Raw genomic sequence first — 20577 nt, 5'->3', positions numbered from 1 at the left:
TTGTGCTTGTGTACCTGGGAAGTAGTGGCAGGTTGACAGCCACGGGCAGAGCACAGCCCGCCAACTCTCCTGCCACAAGGCTGAAACGAACAAGGAGATCGCGAAGGCCGTGTGGGAGGAAAGCTGTGAATGGGAGCTTCTGTGCTTGCTTCTGCTCTTTCTGACTCTGCTAGCAAAGGTCCTGCATCAGAACTGATGACAGAGAAGAAACACCTGCTCCCTTGGTTGTCCCCAGACCCCCCTTCACCTGCATTCCTTTCCCCAACCATCCAGCCCGCATTGCCTCTCCTTCCAACCCATCCACGCTCAGTGTTTCATGGGTCGGTCAGTGCAGAAGATCTTGGCTGTCTTTGTAGTCCCAGGTTTCTGAGGTTCAAGCACCAAAGGGCTGTTCCCCATGATTGGTCGGCTTTGGGAGAGGTGGGAGCTGGGAGGAGGGGCACAGTACAGTTCTCCTCTCTTGGCCTCCTGGTAGGAGGCCCTTCTGTGCAAGGCTGAGCTCTGGGGAAAGCGCTCTCGGTTCTCCCTTGGCACCCCTGTTTCCACGAGGCACCCAGAGATCTGCAAACAAAGATCCTCTTCCTGTCAGGGGCTGGGACTAGAGGCAGAGATGTCGTTCTGAGCTGCAAGGGACAGGGAGTGAAGCAGGCCCACAGACAGTGTGTCCTGCCCTCCCAATCCTCTAGGAATGAGAAGGGCTCCACCGGCTCACCTGTTTGTTCCCTCCCAGCAGATCTCCTGTCTCCCTGGACAGCTGTAGAGAGCATCCAGAGAGGAAAGGACCACACAGAGCCTGAGGCTGGGATGCAGCAGGGTTTAATGAGTCCAAAGAGGGAAACAAGATGTCTCCAAGAGGAGCCCGCAGTGGAAGGATCCCCACGGGCAGCCAAGAGTCAGTGCCCCGCAGAGGGAGAGGGGCAGGCAGGTGCCCCCAAGCTGCCTTTGGCTGGCCTCATGGCCCAGGGGAGCGGAAAATGACAAAGGAAAAGGAGAGAGTGGAGGAAGGGAACGAGAGGCATTGGCCATGTTTTCAGGGAGCCCAGGCTGGCCCCTTCCAAAGGGCTGACACCCTTTGCCGGAGGAGCGGGGCATGCCCAGCCCCTCTCAAGCAATGGCCACGATTTCCGTCCTTCAGTCTGGCATCATCTTCTGCGTTCACAGGGTTCCTGGTCTGGGCTGTCGCCAGTGGCTTTAGCAAGGGGGGCACCTTCTGCTGCCACAGTAGCGGCTGGTGATGCAGGAGAGGTCACAGCACCCAGAGTTGATGGGCACTCCGTCACAGCTGAGGATGCTGCCAACAGCAGCGGAGGTGGACGAGCCCACAACGGTGTTCTGTGGGAAGGAGCTGAGGATGGGGCCGGGCAGGGTCACCACCACAGCAGGCGGCTCAATGACGACGGTGGAGTTCTGGCACTGCCTGACGCAGGGCTCGTTGCAGCTGTTGGCCAGCGGGGTCGGGCCGCAGGGCTGGCAGGGCTGGCACTGGTCGTAGCAGGACATGTCTCAAAGGTAGAGATGAACCTGGGAGAGGGGACAGGGGGAAGCAGAGCACAGGGGCACCTGAGGAAGAGCCTGCAACCCCACCAACAGGAAGCCAAGGCACCTGCTGGGTGGGGAGGTAGAGGCTGTGCAGGGAGGAACAAGGGCTTCTTTGCCTGAGCCCAGCGGGGCTCTTCAGATAGCAGCCAGGCCCAGGGATCCTCCTGCCTAGCCTGTGGCCAAGAAGCTACCTCAGCCCAGCCCCAGCCTATCTCCATGGCAGACCGTCTCTCCTCTGCTCTCTCCCGTGATCACAATCGCAGAGCACTAACATAAGACCAAGGAGCAGGAATCCCCTGGGATGTCCTGGAAGGCAAGAGTCCATCCTAGAGGAGGAGGCGGAGGAGAAAAGGGGGTTCCAACTCACCTGTTTCCCAAGGAGAAGGAGGTGACGGAAGTGGTTGAGAGAGCGACCAGTTGGTCTGGCTTTATACTGGCCTCTAGACTGCCTGAGGCCCAAAGGCAGTGCTGCATAAGCTACAATTTTCCTGCCTGCTCCTAATGAACGGAAACATCCCAGGGATGTGTTGCTGTTTCCCTCTATGCTGCCTTTGCATTTCCTGGTTATGTCATGCCCATTCCCGCAACGGATGCTTCTGATGAGTGCTGGGATGAGAGGCCCCCCGCATTTCCGGACAAGCATGCCTCAGTGCTCTTCCTGCTGGTAGGAAGAGCCCCGTCTGCTCCGAGCCCTGCAAACTTGACTTGTTCTGTTGAGAGCCGACATATTTTTCATGTAAGAATGATTGGGCCTAAAAGGAGCACTCAGACTCCACACTTTTTTTCATGTCTGCAAGTTCCTTTTGATGTATTCTTCTTACACAGATGTTTAGAGGAAGAAAGAAGTAGAGACCATATGGACCTTCTCTTCTAGAAATATTGACTAAACCAAAATCAGGTTGGATGGAGCTTTGAGCAACTGATGCAATGAAAGATGTCCCTACTCATGGCAGAGCATTTGGACAAGGTGGTATTTAAATGTGCCTTCCAACCCAAACCATCCTATGATTCTATCATTCTGTGAAAAAGAGGTATACATATATAGGAATTGACAAAGTCCTCTAAGCCATACAAAGAAAGCTAGTTCAGTGCTAGAAAAAATGAAATGCTGAAGTACCAGGCATTGGCGGATAATGTGGCATATTATAAAATATTTGGTAAGAAGCACAAGCAGAATGAGAAGCAGGAAAGTTTATGTCTTCCTCTGAATGAGAAACTACAGGTCATTAGTTGATATGGAAAAAAACTCAGACCCTTGTGAGATGCTGTTGAAAGCAGTATGATCTGGCAGACTTACGTATCAGGATTGACATGAGCCTGCAATATAAGATTGTACAGAGACATGGATCAGCGTTTTCTAGATTATAGAAAGTGAGGTGGACAATGAGCGGAATGAGTGAGCTGATAAAGTGAGGGATAGCTGGATACACAGTCAGGCAGTGTAAAAATAAGTTTCTAGCTTATATAGGTCATGCACAGATGGTCTGTGCGCTGCAGTTCCCAATTAGGACAATGCCTTTAATACCATGATTTAACTTTTGGTCAGCCCTAAAGTGGTCAGGCAGTTGGACTAGATGATCGTCGTAGGTCCCTGCCAGAAAAATACCCTACCCTACCCTACCCTACCCTATCTTTCTAACATAGTGCCTACTGACACCCTGTGCTTCACCAGCATTGGCAGCATAGGCAGGATGTGGCCCACATTATCCATGTAAGGTATTCTCTCAAGTCACGCTACCCTTGGTGGAGCCAAGGGACTGTGGAACTCTTGCCCACATTCAAGAAATATTTGTGAGATTTACTGTTGCTGTCAGGTGACTTGGACATTCAGTATCCCTGACAGTCCGCCACAGCCATAGCATTGCTTATGTGTTTACTACCAGTGATCGGGTCACCATATAGGCATGTTGTTGATTATCTGTTTTATTGCCTCAATAAAATTTGGATTATGTGTTGTCAGACTCCATCACTGTTCAGACCACACTTTCTCTTAAAGATACAGAATTTGGTGGAAGGCCTGCAGACACCCTGCTCATGACTCCTGGAAGCCCAGGATCCGTCACTGTGTGGGCCACGCGGTTCCCATCATCTATCCCTGCCTCTAGGTTTTATAGGCATTTATAGTCATTAGTCCAAACACTTCTTTGTTATCTTCTAATATATTTTACGAGGGCATGTAGTGATAGGACAAGGGGTAAGGGCTTTAAACTGAAGGAGGGGTAGATTTAGATTAGACGTTAGGAAGAAATTCTTCCCTGTGAGGGTGGTGAGGCACTGCACAGGTTGCCCAGAGAAGCTGCGTCTGCCCTGGATCCCCAGAAGTGTTCAAGGGCAGGTTGGATGGGGCTTTGGGGCAACGTGGTCTAGTGGAGGCTGTCCCCGCCCATGGCAGGGGGTTGGAACCAGCTGATCTTTAAGGTCCCTTCCAACACAAACCTTTCTATGATTCTATGATACTCAATATTGCTGCTGTGGACTCGAAGCAGTCACTGAGAAGTGCAGGCAGAACACATGAAATAACCTGCTGAGTTAACGTACTCTCCATTTCTGTGTTTTCTTTGATCACAGTCGGGGTTGGAGAGCTGGAAGCACTCTGTGGCTGCAGGGAGCTTAGGGAAGAGTTCTTTACATGCTCGTCGGCATGACTTCTGGCACAGCCTCATGCCATGAATGGCTCACCTTGCCCAGACCTTACCCCAGGTCCGTAGACAAAATTGCTGGCCCATTGTTGCCTCTTCCCTGGTCTTCAAAGAAAAGGAGACTGCTCGCCATGGGATCTTCCTCCAAAGGCCTGAGTCAGGAGCTACCAGTTCCTCTGGGGACAGGCACCTTTCAGCTTCTTGATGTAGCTTAGAGCATTCTGTAGGTACCTGGGAAGGCAGGGGATGCCTGGTGGCCAGTGGCTGAAGGTGAGTCAGCATTGTGCCCTTGTGGCAAAGCAGACCCACTGCACTCTGAGATGTCTTAGCAAAAGTGTAGCCAGCAGACCCAGGGAAGTGATCCTTCTCCTCTGTTTGTCACTCATGAGACCATGCCCGGGGTCCGGTGTTCACTTTGGGGCTCCTCAGTATATAGGAAAGATATTGACATGCGGGAGCGAGTGCAGCAGAAGCCCCCAAGGCAGTCCGGGGGCTTGAGGACATGATGTACCAGGAGAGCCTGAGGGAACAGGGCCCTAGGAAAAGAAGGCTCAAGGGAGATCTGTCTATGTGCCCTGAGGATGTGGAAAAGATGGAGGCAGGCTCTTTCCAAAGCGCACAGGGGAAGGACGAGAGGCAATGGGCACGATTTGGAACCTGGGAAATTCTATTTAGATGTTAGAAGCTTTTTTTTTAACTGATTGGTTTTGTTGTTGGTTTTTTTTACCTTGGCATTATTGTGCTATGGGATCCACACTGAATTGAGGTCTCAGAGCTCCTGCCCAAAGACACTCACTACTTTGCTGTTCCCATCCATTGTACCTCTGTGCTGTGCAAGACACCCTGGTGCAGGGAGCTTCCTTGGCTAGTGCCACAACGCAGGGGAGGGAGGGGATGCATCTGTGCCAGGCTGAGCTTGGGGGAAAGGGAGCTCTTCTCTTGCAGCACTATTTCCTCAGTGCACTTGGAGATCTGCAGGCCATTATATTCTCTTCCAGAAGGAGGCAGTGTCAGTGGCTTGAGAGGAAGGAGAAGGTGGTAGAAGAACCCCTGCCCCGGAAGTGGTTTCCCTGCACACTCTAGGGCAGGAGATTATTTGCCATGGGCTGTGCAGAGGGCGCTTGTGCATTCTCATCTGTGTGCTCCGCACAGCACCAAGGGCTGGAAGGAACCAGTCAGAGACTCATCTGAGCCTAGCAGTCAGTCCCTTGCAAAAAGGGGACTTTCTCTGAAAAGTAACCAAAACCCTTCATTTGTTCTCTGAGTTTTCCTCCAAACCTCATCAGAGTGGACCTTTCCAGAGGAGGCATTTCTTGAGAAGATAACGGTGCTGACGCGCAGCTTGAGCAAGAACTGGATCCCCCAATCCTCAAGAAAGTTGAAATCCATGAGTGAGGAGGAGCACGAGAGATGAACCAAGGTTTCACGGTGCATTTGACAACCCCCGTCACAGTTTCCCCCACTCTACTCAGTTCGGTCGAACTATAGGATGGCATTCAATCGAAAGTCCATCTTGCAGCAGATCTATTTTCACTCAGGCGATTGTGGAGGCTGAATCCACAAGTGTGGGATGATCTGACCTCTCGCTGAACTTGCAATCATCCTTTTGAATCCTTGTAGGTCTGCAAAGGACAAACGTTCATCAGACATTGGTGTTTTCAGCCTGGCAGGATCAGGAACACATGGGCGCACACATCAGGCTTCACCAAACTGTTTGGGGAGCTCCTCTGTGCACAGGGACAGGCCTCAGCCAAGCGGGGCATATGCTGTGTTGTGATTTAAGCCGGCAGGCAGCTAAAACAACCACACGGCCGTTAGCTCACTCTCCCCACAGTGGGATGGGAGAAAAACGAAAAAAAGTAAAGCTTCTGGGTTAAGGTATAATCAATTTAATGGGACAGAAAAGGAAAATGTTGATGATAACAATAAGAAGAAGAAGAAGAATGGTGACAACAACAACATTAACAACAACAGTAATAACAATAACAATAATGGATCAAAATAATAATATACAAAATAAGTCAGGCCCACCACAGTTTCTCACCAACTGCTGACCAATCCCCAGCTAGTTCCTGAGCTGCGGCCATCCACAGCCAACTCCCCCTAGCCCATATGCTGAGCATGACAGCATATGGTATGGAGTATCCCTTTGGCCAGTTTGGGTCAGCTGCCCCGGCTGTGCCCCCTCCCAGCTTCTTGTGGACTTCCTGTAGATTCTGTTCATCACAATCACAATCACAATTAACAATAGCTGGCACACTGAGTCTCACCAATACAAACTGGGTTGCTCTTGTCTGGAGAGGGAGCGCTTTCAAAATTGGATTGATTTCAGTATCTTGTCTTCCAACCTCCTGTAACTTCAGCCGGGGCAGCCAATCTAAGAGGAACCTGTCATGCTTTATCTGGAGTGAGGGCCCTAGCGTGTAGTCTGGCCAAGCTCATTCCTACATCAATCTGTGAGTCGCCTTAGCTCTGCATATCCGTGCGACTGCTGGACTGTGGAAGGAACTGTTGGGGGCGGGGGGGAGGGGTGGAGGGTTTATTGGTGACCTGCCCTTGCTGTCCTTGCCCTCATGCGCAGACCATGCCCTGTCCTTCTGGGAACAGGTGGGAGGATGAGGAGAAGAAGGTTTGGGGACTGTTGTACAAGCTGTTTCCACGCCCACTCCTGCACCCTTTGGGGCCATCTTCCGACTGAGCTTCTGTTCCCAGCTCAGAGCTGCTATCCAGAGCACGAGGAACTCCCTTCTGCACAAGCTTGTGAGCTGCTGACCAGTCAAAACCTCCAGCAGCACCAGGTTCCTCACTGCGGAATGTGCTGTAAGGCTATGGGGCTGTTATCTCAGCAGAGATCATAGAAACCATTGAACCGTAAAATCATGGAAACATAGGATCGTGGAATAGTTTGGGTTGGAAGGGACCTTTAAAGGTCATCTAGTCCACCCCCTCTGCAATAAGCAGGGACATCTTCAACTAGGTCAGATTGCTCAGAGCCCAGTCCAGCCTGACCTTGAATGTGTCCAAGAGTGGGGCATCTACCACCTCTCTGGGCAGCCTGTTCCAGTGTTCGCCACCCTCATTGTAAAAAATGTCTCCCTTATAGCTGGTCTGAATCTACTCTCTTGTAGTTTAAAACCACTACCCCTTGTCCTATCGCTACAGGCCCTGCTAAAAAGATTGTCTCCAACCTTCTTATAGAGCCCCTTTCTGTACTGAAAGGCTGCAATAAGGTCTCCCCAGAGCCTTCTCTTCTCCAGGCTGAGCAACCCCAATGGATGGAGAGGTGTTCCATCCATCTGATCAATTCTGTGGCCCTCCTCTGGACCCACTTCCACAGGTTCATGTCTTTCCTGTGCTGAGGACTCCAGAGCTGGACGCAGTACTCCGGGTGGGGTCTCACCAGAGCGGAGTAGAGGGGGAAAATCACCTCCCTCAACCAGCTGGCCACACTTCTTTTGATGCAGCCCAGGATATGGCTGGCCTTCTGGGCTGCAAGTGTGTGTTGCAGCGTATGTCCAGCTTTTCCTCCACCAGTACCCCCAAGTCCTTCTCAGCAGGACTGCTCTCAAGCCCTTCATCCCCCAGCCTGTATTGATACCGGAAGCTGCCCCGACCCAGGGGCAGGACCTTGCACTTGGCCTTGTTGAAGTTCCGGAGCTTCACATGGGCCCAATCCTTGAGCTTGTCAGGGTTCCTCTGGATGGCATCCTGTCCCTCGAGCATGTCAACTGTACCACAAAGCTTGGTGACATCTGTGAACTTGCTGAGGGTGCACTCGATCCCACTGTCTATGTCATCGATGCAGGTATTAAACAGTACTGGTCCCTGTACGGACTCCGGAGGGGCACCAGTTGTCACTGATCTCCATCTGGGCATTGAGCCGTTGACCACTACCCTCTGGAGGTGATCATACAACCAGTTCCTCATCCACTGAACAGTCCACCCATCAAACTCATCTCTCTCCAATTTAGACGGAGGCATGTTGTGGGGGACCGTGTCAAACGCCTGATGCCAGAATGCAGGGACCGATTGCTACAGGCTTAGGAGCAGCTGAGTATGTCTTCCTTAGCTCCAAGGAACAGTGACTGGAAGGGACCCATTACCCTCTGTCCCACCCTCCCCTTCCTCTGGGAATGATGAAAGGTCTGCTCGTGCCCGCACCTTACCCCCCACCACCCAAGGCAATGCCTTTCTTCCTTGGAAACACGAGACAAGGACACCAAAAAAGGATTACGTGGAGGCAGAGGATGTGATGCGGAAAACTTTAATGACTCTGAAGTGGGAAACAAGGTCAATTCTAGAGGAGGCTGCCAGTGCAGGGAGAGCACCAGCAGCTGCAGAAAGTCTGTGCCCATTGCCCACGGTGGAGATCCCTCAAGGCATCCATCTGCCTGTCCTGAGAGGGGTCAGCAGATGCCTCAGGTTGTCTCCGGGGGTTTTGCGGCCCAGAAGAGCAGAAGACAAGACAGAGATGGAAGAGGGTGGAAGGCCATGGAGTTAGACTTTGGCCATGTTTCCAGAGAGCCCCAGCTGCCCTCCTGTGAAGGGCAGCACTGGATGCTCAGCCTCTCTGAAATCAATGGCCAGGAGCTCTGCTCTCAGTTGAGAATCTAGGTCTGGATTCCTGGGGGTGCTTGTCCAAGCTGTCACCAGTGGCTTTAGCAAGGGGGGCACCTTCTGCTGCCACAGTAGCGGCTGGTGATGCAGGAGAGGTCACAGCACCCAGAGTTGATGGGCACTCCGTCACAGCTGAGGATGCTGCCAACAGCAGCGGAGGTGGAGGAGCCCACAACGGTGTTCTGTGGGAAGGAGCTGAGGATGGGGCCGGGCAGGGTCACCACCACAGCAGGCGGCTCAATGACGACGGTGGAGTTCTGGCACTGCCTGACGCAGGGCTCGTTGCAGCTGTTGGCCAGCGGGGTCGGGCCGCAGGGCTGGCAGGGCTGGCACTGGTTGTAGCAGGACATGTCTCTGGGCAGAGCTACACCTGGGAGAGAGGGTAGAGACTAATCAGAGCACAGGTACACGTGAGGAGCAGTTTGTCCTGAGTCCAACACCCCACTGTGAGCATGTGAAAGGCACCTGCAGCGAGGGAGAAGGGTTTCTTGGCCTCATCCGGACATGGTAGTGCAAAGTGCCACCAGCCCCAAGGTGCCTGATGACTATCTCTTAAAAGAAGAGCCTCCTCAGGCAAGTCCCAGACACTCGCTTTCGCCCTTCTCCCCCCTCCCATGACAAGCAGCGCCACAAGCCAGCACAGGATGGAGGAGCACGCATCTGCATGACCAGAAGAAGGACGTGGGGAAAGGGCTTCAGACTCACCTGCTTCCCAAGGAGAAGGAGGCAAGAGAAGTGGATGAGAGAGCGAGGAGTTGCGCTGGCTTTTATGGTGGCCCTGACCTGCCCCAGGCCCAGAGGTAGCTTCTGCGGAAGTGGCAATCTTCTAAGGTGCTCGTGATGAACGGAAGTCATCTCAGCTAATGACATGGGCTGGGTGGTTGTTTTCCCCAACACTACCTATTCATTTCTGGCTTCTGCCGTACCCATTCCCTCACAGAGGCTGCTTCTGAGTGCTGGGATTGAGAGGCCCCAGGATTTCCGGGGCAAGAACGTGTCAGTGCCGGCAAAAGACTCAGCTCAGGTGCCGGATAGGTGCAGTGCAGGCAAGTGATGTTGGCCTGGGGCACGCTGGTGGGGTTGCCTGTGGCTGCATTGACAGGAAGGGGCCCAGCTGCTCCCAGCCCTGCAGTTCCTGGCTGGTCACCCAAGGGCTTTCCTTGCGTGAGGACATGCTGTGTCTTTCTCTTTCCCTCCCTCAAACACAGCTGGGGCAGAGGAAGCAGCAGTCCACTGTGTGCTTCCATTGAGCACACGTACCCTGGGGTACAATACCAACATTTCCGTAGCTTGCTTCAAAACAGCATATGCACACCTAGAGCTTTATGATCTCGCAGGTGCCCTGCAAGACCATTGTCTTTATCTTGACACAGTCTCTGTGATATCCGTGAGTCATCCAGGGGACTGGGACACCCCTGCTCAGTGAGTTGATGGGCTAATGTCTGCCAGACGAGCACATTGTGGAGTTTGCGTCACCAGGCCCTAAATCCTACAGCTTCTTGCAGTCTAGAGAAAAGTGTAATTTAGAAGTTAAAGGCACCACTCTAAATGCAACAAAGAGAGGGAAGGTCAATTTTGAGGTACTGAGGGATCGATCTGCGTGACAGACGTCATCTACCTGGACTTGTGCAAAGCATTTGACACTGTCCCGCATTACATCCTTGTCACTAAATTGGAGAGACATGGATTCCACGGATGGACCACTCAGTGGATAAGGAATTGGCTGGACGGTCGCACTCGAAGAGTTGTGGTCACGGCTCAATGTCCAAGTGAGATTGGAGATCAGTGAGGAGATCAGTGAGGAGTGGCGTTCCTCAGGGGACCGGCGCTGTTTAACATCTTTGTCGACGGCATGGGCAGTGGGATCGAGTGCCTGCTCAGCAAGTTTGCCAACGACACCAAGCTGTGCGGTGCAGTCGACACGGTGGGGGGAAGGGATGCCATCCGGAGGGAGTGCCTGGGAAAAGCTGTTCCCAACCTTTTGGCCTTGGATGAGATGCAGGAGACTTAGCTTCAGGGCCCCATGGTCTGGGGAAGGCGAGGGGAACTCCCACATCACCTGGCATCACCACACAGGGGAAACCGCCACGGGTTCTGCTCTGAAAAGCTTTTCCTTAAAAGCAAGCATCCTTGCAAAATGATTTGGCATTTGCCCAATGAAGTCTTCCATCTGGAGAAGCTGCAGCCGCATGCTCTGACTGCTCTAACGTGATTCCTGACAGGTCCAGTTGGCTGTTGTCAGTCTTTCCAGGCTGCCCCCAGTCTCCCTTTCCCAGGACGCTTACTTTCCTGGAAACACCACTACCACATTTATTGTCCCCTGTAACCTCAAAGCTTTTACATGAGTCATGACCCCGGGAAACAGCTCAGCCCCTCGAGGCTGCCTGGAGGCAGCATGCAAAGAGTTGGCCAGGGTTCGAGGTCCAGTGAGACCTGAGCGCTGTGTCCCTGTCTGTGTCCCCATAGACAACGAGGGGCTGGGAGTGTGACTGAGGAACTGCTGGGGACCTCCCTGCCAGAGCAGGGATGGGGCAATCTAAGCAGGACAGATGCACAGGCAACATTGTTAAGACAAGTCTTAACAGAGACTCTGTTAAGTCTGGACAGAGAGCGTCCACGGAGAGGAGGAGGCCAAAGAGGTTGGCAGCTTCCTCCTGACGACAGATTAAGGTAAAAGAGAGTTGAAAAGCTGAAGTGCCAGTCAGATTCCTCCCTGATGCCTCCCTGATGCCTTCAGTCTGCCATCCCAAGCTTTCCACCATTACTGTTGGTTTCCCTTCCTTCCCAGGCAGCAGGTCATCAAAGGACAGCAGAGTGCATCCCCTGCTCCAGGGGCACCATGAAGCGGAGACCCTTTGTTTTGTTTATGCGGCCAGACTCTTCTCAGTAGTGCCCACTGGCAGGATGAGGGGCAACGGGCAAAAATTAAAACAAATAACATTCCATCTGAACGCAAAGAAAAAACTTTTTGCTGTGAGGGATGTCAAACACCAGAACAGGTTGTTCAGAGAAGTCATGGAGTCTTCCTCTGTGGAGACAGACAAAACCTGTCTGGACGTAGTTGTAGACAACACGGTCTAACTGAGCCTGCTTGAGCAGGGGCATGGGACTAGGTGATCTCCAGAGGTGCCTTTCCACCTCAACAATTCTGATCCTCTGGCTTTCAGAGTATTTCCCTAGATTTGGGAGCTGGAGGGCATTTGGGCCTCTCCCCACAATCGATGAACCCTCAAGGCTGTCAGCCCCAAAGAGGTTGGCAACTTCCTCCTGAGGGCAGCTTAAGGTACAAGCGAGTTGAAAAGTTGAAGTGCAGCCTGCCTGCCCGGGAAGACACAGCCACTGACTGTTGGCGTGAGCCATGAGGGAAGGAAAGAGGAGCACAGGGCACATACTCACAGGAGCCCTTGGGGGACAAGCCAAGGATTGCAGGGGTGGGAGCACTGGGGCTCTTCCTGTCAGCAGGATGAAAAAAGAAACCCACCAGAGTGCCCCAGGCAGACATCATCTGCCTCCACTGGACCCCTCTGGCACTTAGTCCATGTCTTCTGCCCACTTTGAGGCCCGCTTATGCCGGAAATGCGGGGGCCTCTCATCCCAGCACTCATCAGAAGCATCCGTGCGGGAATGGGCATGACATAACCAGGAAATGCAAAGGCAGCATAGAGGGAAACAGCAACACATCCCTGGGATGTTTCCGTTCATTAGGAGCAGGCAGGAAAATTGTAGCTTATGCAGCACTGCCTTTGGGCCTCAGGCAGTCTAGAGGCCAGTATAAAAGCCAGACCAACTGGTCGCTCTCTCAACCACTTCCGTCACCTCCTTCTCCTTGGGAAACAGGTGAGTTGGAACCCCCTTTTCTCCTCCGCCTCCTCCTCTAGGATGGACTCTTGCCTTCCAGGACATCCCAGGGGATACCTGCTCCTTGGTCTTATGTTAGTGCTCTGCGATCGTGATCACGGGAGAGAGCAGAGGAGAGACGGTCTGCCATGGAGATAGGCTGGGGCTGGGCTGAGGTAGCTTCTTGGCCACAGGCTAGGCAGGAGGATCCCTGGGCCTGGCTGCTATCTGAAGAGCCCCGCTGGGCTCAGGCAAAGAAGCCCTTGTTCCCCCCTGCACAGCCTCTACCTCCCCACCCAGCAGGTGCCTTGGCTTCCTGTTGGTGGGGTTGCAGGCTCTTCCTCAGGTGCCCCTGTGCTCTGCTTCCCCCTGTCCTCTCTCCCAGGTTCATCTCTACCTTTGAGACATGTCCTGCTATGACCAGTGCCAGCCCTGCCAGCCCTGCGGCCCGACCCCGCTGGCCAACAGCTGCAACGAGCCCTGTGTCAGGCAGTGCCAGAACTCCACCGTCGTCATCCAGCCCTCCCCCGTGGTGGTGATTCTTCCTGGCCCCATCCTCAGCTCCTTCCCACAGAGCACTGCCGTGGGCTCCTCCACCTCCGCTGCTGTTGGCAGCATCCTCAGCCGTGACGGAGTGCCCATCAGCTCTGGGTGCTGTGACCTCTCCTGCATCACCAGCCGCTACTGTGGCAGCAGAAGGTGCCCCCCTTGCTAAAGCCACTGGCGACAGCCCAGACCAGGAGCCCTGTGAACGCAGAAGATGATGCCAGACTGAAGGACGGAAATCGTGGCCATTGCTTTGAGAGGGGCTGGGCATGCCCCGCTCCTCCGGCAAAGGGTGTCAGCCCTTTGGAAGGGGCCAGCCTGGGCTCCCTGAAAACATGGCCAATGCCTCTCGTTCCCTTCCTCCACTCTCTCCTTTTCCTTTGTCGTTTTCCGCTCCCCTGGGCCATCAGGCCAGCCAAAGTCAGCTTGGGGGCACCTGCCTGCCCCTCTCCCTCTGCGGGGCACTGACTCTTGGCTGCCCGTGGGGATCCTTCCACTGCGGGCTCCTCTTGGAGACATCTTGTTTCCCTCTTTGGACTCATTAAACCCTGCTGCATCCCAGCCTCAGGCTCTGTGTGGTCCTTTCCTCTCTGGATGCTCTCTACAGCTGTCCAGGGAGACAGGAGATCTGCTCAAAGAGTGTGGTCATGGCTCAATGTCCAAGTGGACAGCAGTGAGGAGTGGCGTTCCTCAGGGGTCGGTACTGGGACCGGCGCTGTTTAACGTTTTTGTCGATGACATGGACAGTGGGATCGAGTGCACCCTCAGCAGATTTGCCAGCAACACCAAGCTGTGTGGCGTTGTAGACATGCTGGAGGGAAGGGATTCCATCCAGAACGACCTTGACAGGCTTGAGAGATGGGCTTATGAGAACCACATGAAGTTTAACAAGGCCAAGTGCAAGGTCCTGCACATGTGTCGGCACAAACCAAAGCACAACAGCAGCCTTGGGGGAGAATATATTGAGACCAGGCCTGAGGAGAAGGACTTGTGGGTGTTGACTTTCAAAAGCTCAACATGAGCTGGCAGTGTGCACTAGCAGCCCAGAAAGTCAACCGTGTCCTGGGTTGCATCAAAAACAGCATGACCAGCAGGTCAGTAGAGGTGATTCTGCATCTCTACTCCGCTCTTGTGAGACCCCACCTGGAGTACTGCATCCACCTCTGCGGGCCCCAGTACAGGAGAGACAGTGAGCTGTTGGAGCGAGTCCAGAGGAGGGCCACGAAGCTGATAGAGGGCTGGAGCACCTCTCCTATGAGGACAAGCTGAGAGAGTTGGGATTGTTCAGCCTGGAGAACAGCAGTGTTCAATGCAAAAGGGCCACTTCAGCCCCAGGGCTCTGGGAAGGAGCTTGGTGCCTGGGGAAAGGCACTCCAATGTGTGCCCTGTGTTTGGGCTGGTGCATGCCTTGTGCCATTCAGGGACGTCTCATAGATCTTACTGAGCACAGACTCAGGTCCTGCTGTCAGTGCCATGTCTCAGCAGAGCACCTTTCTGGACCAAAGTTGGGCTGAGGCACTTGTAGGACCATAGAGTTCCCGGGCCTGAGGAAAACTCTGTATTTGGGGAAGACAGCACAGAGCAGTGTTGCATGTATGGGCATCAGTCACTGTCCTTGGGCGGTTTTCACCCAAGAGGGTGTTGGGTTCAGAGGGGCGGGGAACTCCAGTGTGTGGCTTGCTGTTGCTGATACCAACACAGCCTTGTGAATATCTCAGCCATCAGCTTGAAAACAGATGGAACATGCCAGATGCTGTGCTGGGAAGCTGTTCCTGCTGTCAATGCCCAGGCATGATGACCATGGGCTGTAGCTCAGGTGATGGAGGGGTGGAACCAGTGGAGCAGGGACTGTGGGCCATCCCCAAGGCTATTTAGCCATTCCCAATTCCAGCTATCCTTAGGGAACATTTTTTTACTCTCCTTCCCCAGCACAGCTCCAACCAAAGCATAAGGACCACTCTTCCCCATGACCTTGTGGGACTGATGACCTCCCTGGGATCGCCCACATGCCCATAGTTCCTCTCCAGAGGACAGCAGTTGTCAGGATTCCTGTTCACATGACATGCTCCAGGGCCAAAGGGGGTATTCCTGAGAGGAGACGCAGCAAGGCAAGGAGTGAGGGCCATTGGCTGTGGAGTAACTAGAATTGTCTTGCTCAACTTCAGGAGGCAGTGCCCCAAAGAAGACTTGCCACAGTGTGTCCCTCCCTCCAATGCCTATATAGGAGTGATGAAGGGTCACCTTGTTCCCCCACCTAATTACCCCCCAAAGCAATGTCTTTCTCAACAGTCAGTATGCAGATGGAAAGAACACCTAAGGGACACAGACAAGGTTGCATCAATTTATTAATGAGTCTAAAGAGGGAAATGAGGTCACTGCAAGTGCAGGCCCCCAGTGCGGGAAGGAGCAGGAGCAGCCCAGAATCTGTTTTCTTTTTCCTGTTGACAGAGTTCCCACAGGACCAACCTGTCGACCTGCCTGGCAAAGGGAGGCAGGCGAGAAGATTACTCCATGCTGGTTTCTGGGGTCCTCACAGCAGGCTTTGAGGGGAGCACAAGACACCAAAGAAAAGAGAGGAAAAGGGTGAGGGGAAGAGAGGAAAGGTAGGCATTGGCTGTGTTTTCAGAGAGCCCAGGCTGGCCCCTTCCAGTCTGCCCTTGCCGAGCAAGCCAGAGATGGTCAGATGCCCTTAAAACAATGCCACAAATCTTGATCCTCTGTCCAGCATCATGTTCTGAGTTCCTGGGGGTCCTTGTCTAGAGGCCATTGCCAGTATCTTTAGCAGGGGGGGCATCTACGGCCACAGTAGCGGCTGGTGATACAGGAGAGGTCACAGCACCCAGAGGTGATGGGCACTCCGTCACAGCTGAGGATGCTGCCAACAGCAGCAGAGGTGGACGAGCCCACAACGGTGTTCTGCGGGAAGGAGCTGAGGATGGGGCCGGGCAGGGTCAGCACCACGGGGGACGTCTGGATGATGACGGTGGAGTTCTGGCACTGCCTGACACAGGGCTCGTTGCAGCTGTTGGCCAGCGGGGTCGGGCCACAGGGCTGGCAGGGCTGGCACTGGTCATAGCAGGACATGTCTTGGGGCAGACGTTCACCTGGGAGAGAGGGTAGGGAGGCAGCAAAACATGGGGATGTGTGTTGAAAAACGTGCAGGGCCAGGAGGTGGAGGCTCAGCAGAGATGTATGAGAGCTTCTTGGCCTCATCCTGCCAGGGCCCATAAAAGCCACAGTGCTCCTATGCAGCCACTGTTTAGCTCCTGAGTCTAGAAGCCACCTCAGTACATTCCCAGCTTCCCTCCATGCCTAACCTTCTCCCCACTTCCCTCTCTCATGACAAGTAGCCCCAACATCTGGCACAGAACAAAGCTGGTGTCACCTGAGAAGCCCACTGAGGCGAGACCTCCTTTTAGAGAAATCAGAGAAGAAGGGGTTTCCGACTCACTTGGTTCCCAAGGAGAAGGAGGCTGAGGAAGTGAGGAGTTGGGCTGTCTTTTATCATGGACCTTTACTGCCCCAGGTTGCCAGAGGCATCCCTTGTAGAGGTGATTATTTTCTGATAAGCTCATCTTGAATGCACAACATCCCAGCTAATGCTGTGGGCTGTGTTCTGGCTTCCTGAACTGCTGCCTTTTCATGTCCTGCTTTATGCCAGGCACATTCCTCAGTGAAGGCATCTTTTGTCTGACAGGATGAGAGGCCCAAGCGTTTCCGGTGCAAAGCATGTCAGTGTGGGCAGAGGACTCACCTCACATGCTGGAAGAGTCTAGTAAAGGCAAATTATGTTAGTCTGGGTCACTTCTTTGGGATTCTTTGTGGCCCTGTCACTGAGAAGCAGCTCAGCTCCTATGTTTAACCCTCTCCTGCCTAACAGGATCTCAGGAAAGTTCTGCTGGCTGGTGTTGCCTCCTCTTTTTCTGCACCAGAAAGAGGGGTGTGGTCCCCACATCTGGGTCCTTGTCCTTCCCCAGAATCCTCTAGCCTTGCCACAGTTGTCCCCAGATGTCCACAGCAGAGTCCACAGTTGTGTTCCTATGTGTGTTGTTGTCTTATGTGTTTTTGTGTGCAGTTCTGTTTGTGTGAATTCACATGGGTGAAGAAATTTGTGCATGATTCCATGCTGGCGTGCATGAGCATGCATGTGTGTGTGTTTCCCTCTTCATGAGGGATTGTTCTGCTCATGGCAGCGGCACTCTCCACTGCTCTGTCAATGAGCTCCACAGAGCAGCCAGTCAGTAGGAGCCTGAGTGCAGCTGAACTATAGCAGAAGAAACCTAGCAGAGAATTGTCTTCAACACAGGCACTGAAATGCCACCTTCTGTATCTTCAGTCCTCTTTTTCCTACTCCTCCAAAGCTCACACTATGCTGCTGCTGATTCCAGGCCCCAATAAGAACTGTTTCACATAATTTTGGAACCTTAGTTTAATTCTGTTTAAACAATACTGTGAATGCCTCAGATGGTTGGGAGGTGCCACTCCCTGCTTTTCCAGGCCAGGACACAGATCTAGGGAGATCAAAAGGATGGGGTTTGTTTTATGGACAGGGATAAAGCCTGAGAAATTCTGTCAACCTCCTTCAGGCTATGCCCAAGTGGATCTGCTTCCAGTGCAGTGTCAGTGCTGTCTGGTGTGAACCATGTCTCATGTCCAAGTCAATGTCAGATGTACCTGTGCAGCCCATCAGTCTGGTGCTGTCAGGCAGGGGCTGAGAACCTGTAGCAAACAGGTGCTGAACTAAAGGAACATAGCACAGAGAAAAGACTAGAGTGCTCAATGGGTAATTGTCCTCAGTTTTTACCGGTATGATTTCTCCTCAGGCCCATCACATCCCTGAGCTTCCCAGCAGACTCCCTGGGAACGAAGCAGCACCCACAATAGAAGAAAGAATTAAGGAGCTCTTACTACCATTTGGACATAGGGACTAGCTGGGATACATCCAAGGATGTTTAAGGAGCTGGCTGGTCAGTCTCCACTCAGTCCCTGAAATGAAGCTCTCAGAAGTCTTTTCTAAACTCATGAAAGATAATAAAGTGAATAGGAGCAGCTCACATGGGTTTACTGAGGGCAAATCATGCCTGACTGACCTCATTGCTTACTATGAGGAGCTGAGTGGCACTGCAGAATGGGTGTGGTATGCCTTGATTTTAGGAAGACTTTTGACTCTCTCTCCTATAGTACCCTGCTCATCAAACAGGTGCGATATGGCTGGATATATGGACAAGAAGGAGGCTGGAAAATTAGCTGGCCTGCTGCGATCAGGAAGTTGTGACCAGTGGCACAAAGTCCAGCTGCAGCCAGTAACAACAGTGTGAACCCTCAGGGGTCAATGCTGGGAGAACTAGTGTTTAGTATTTTCATGAACGACCTGAATTGTGGGGAGGACTGCACTCTCAGCAAGTTTGCAGAGGATCCTTAATTGTGGGGAGCTGTCAATACAATACAGGGCAGGGCTGCTAGTCAGAGGGATCTGGGCAGGCTGGAGAAATGGGCTGACCAGAAACATAAAAAGTTCAACACAAGAATCATGAACCACCACATGCACCAGTACAGGCAAGGGGCTGGCTTCCTAGGAAGCAGCTCAGCAGAAAAAGATGTGAGGTCCTAGTGGGCCCAGCTGAACACAAGCCAGCAGTGTGCCCTTACAGCAAAGAAGGTACACTGCATCCTGAGATGTATTTCTCAGACAGTAACCAGCAAGTCCAGGGAAGTGATCTTGCTCCTCTGTTTGGGACTTGTGAGACTGTATCTGGAGCAGTGCACTCAGTTTGGGGCTCCTCAGTCCAGGAAAGATATTGATCAACAGATGTGAGTCCTGTGGAGGCCACCAAGATGGTCAGGCAGCCAGATTCATGATGTGCAAGGAGAGGATGTGAGAGCCAGGCCGGCTCATCTTTGAGAAGGCTAAGAGAAGACATACTTGCTGCCTACTACCACTTCACTGGAAGATACAGAGAAGATTGAGCTAGACTCTGGAGGTAAACTATGATTAGAGTAGGACCAATGGACTCAAATGTAATAATGGGTAATTCTGATTAGATACCAGGGAAAAAACTTCATGAAAGTGGTCAAGTGCTGGAGTACATTGCATAGGATCTCTGCCATTGAAACTGTTCAGAACTTCTCTGGACTCTGCCCTGAGTAACTTGCTCTATTGAGACTCTCTCTGAACATAGGCCCCTTCTCCAGTCTGTTATCTCTCAAAGCATTTCTCAGATGGCCTCTGGCAAGAACAACTCAGCAGTCATGGGGCAACCTGCACAGTCACCACATCTCATCCTCGGTGGGATGCCTGTGACAGATCACTGTTTCAATGCAATTCCCAGTTTGCCCCTTGATGTCATAATAAGATCTTTCACAATGTCAAAAGTGGAGGGAAATGCACACCCACCCACACAGGCTCATCCAAAAAAATGCATACATGCACCCCCTTATGGGTGCACACACTCACACACCTATACACACACAGAGGTATGCACACACACAGGGTCCCACACACATGGTCCAAGTCACACATATGAGTTTGTGTGCACTCAACTTACATGTGTGCACAAAGAGGTATGTGTACACGTTTCCAAAGGAGTCCATGTGCAGACACATGCGCAGTCACCCCATCATATCAATGTGTATGCACAGATACTCAAACACACATGCTTACACATGAATGCTCCTGCACACATACATTTACATAGATATATGTGTACACTTCTGCACACAAATGATAATACATAAAAGCACACATCCACACACACCTTTCTGAACACACTTACATATACGCAGACCAATGTCATGCATGTCCATACCCACCTGCATGAAGGTATGCGCATGTGCTAAAACACATACACACTCACAAACAGGTGGGCCCAAACACACACAATATTTGTACAGTCATGCTTGCATGTATATTACTGCAGTGTGGTGAGTTGACCCTGGCTGGACACCAGGTGCCCACCAAGCCATTCTATCACTCCTCTTCCTCAACTGGAAGGGAAAATATAACAAAAGGCTCGTGGGTCGAGATATGGACAGGGAGAGATCACTCACCAGTTACTGTCACAGGCAAAAGACTTGGGAAAATTAATTTATTTCATTACTAATCAAATCAGACTAGGATAATGAGAAATAAAACCAAATCTTAAAAACACCTTCCCCGTACCCGTCCCTTCTTCCCTGAATTAACTTCACTCCCAATTTCTCTACCTCCTCCCCCCACAGCAGTACAGGTGGACTGGGAATGGGGGTTACAGTCAGTTCATCACACCTTGTCTCTGCTGCTCCTTCATCCTCAGGGGGAGGACTCCTCACACTTTTCTACTGCTCCAGTGTGGGGTCCCTCTCACAGGAGACAGTCCTCCATGAACTTCTCCAATGTGAGTCCTTCCCACAGGCTACAGTT

The 20577-nt window shown here is 52.5% G+C and overlaps 4 protein-coding genes across 5 annotated transcripts; 1 reads left to right on the top strand and 3 right to left on the bottom strand.

Annotated features, from left to right (window-relative positions):
* Window positions 1–1191: 1191 nt before the first annotated feature.
* On the bottom strand, window positions 1192–5132 carry LOC142605043 (feather keratin Cos2-3-like). 2 transcript variants are annotated; one of them, XM_075775108.1, is made up of 2 exons: window positions 5111–5132; window positions 1192–1502 (listed from the first exon to the last, which is right to left on the bottom strand). In XM_075775108.1, exon 2 carries the CDS (start codon window positions 1498–1500, stop codon window positions 1192–1194), a length of 309 nt encoding a protein of 102 aa, XP_075631223.1. In that variant the 5' UTR covers window positions 1501–1502; window positions 5111–5132. The 2 variants fall into 2 exon arrangements, with proteins under 2 accessions (XP_075631223.1, XP_075631222.1); XM_075775107.1 differs by lacking the exon at window positions 5111–5132 and having other exon boundaries at window positions 1192–1500.
* Window positions 5133–8836: 3704 nt separating this feature from the next.
* On the bottom strand, window positions 8837–9536 carry LOC142604994 (feather keratin Cos2-3-like). The gene is made up of 2 exons (XM_075775005.1): window positions 9497–9536; window positions 8837–9165 (listed from the first exon to the last, which is right to left on the bottom strand). Exon 2 carries the CDS (start codon window positions 9143–9145, stop codon window positions 8837–8839), a length of 309 nt encoding a protein of 102 aa, XP_075631120.1. The 5' UTR covers window positions 9146–9165; window positions 9497–9536.
* A 3502-nt stretch (window positions 9537–13038) lies between these two features.
* LOC142604988 (feather keratin Cos2-3-like) lies at window positions 13039–13347 on the top strand. The gene has a single exon (XM_075774999.1). The coding sequence runs from the start codon at window positions 13039–13041 to the stop codon at window positions 13345–13347; it is 309 nt and encodes a 102-aa protein (XP_075631114.1).
* A 2609-nt stretch (window positions 13348–15956) lies between these two features.
* Window positions 15957–19104, bottom strand: LOC142604992 (feather keratin Cos2-3-like). Its single transcript, XM_075775004.1, has 2 exons — window positions 19038–19104; window positions 15957–16270 (listed from the first exon to the last, which is right to left on the bottom strand). Exons 1-2 carry the CDS (start codon window positions 19072–19074, stop codon window positions 15957–15959), a joined length of 351 nt encoding a protein of 116 aa, XP_075631119.1. The 5' UTR covers window positions 19075–19104.
* Window positions 19105–20577: the final 1473 nt, after the last annotated feature.

This window comes from Balearica regulorum, chromosome 24, assembly GCF_011004875.1.
Source record: "Balearica regulorum gibbericeps isolate bBalReg1 chromosome 24, bBalReg1.pri, whole genome shotgun sequence".
NCBI classification, from domain to species: Eukaryota; Metazoa; Chordata; class Aves; order Gruiformes; family Gruidae; genus Balearica; species Balearica regulorum.
Note: the sequence above shows the minus strand (reverse complement) of the source record. Positions and strands in the feature narration are given on the sequence as shown.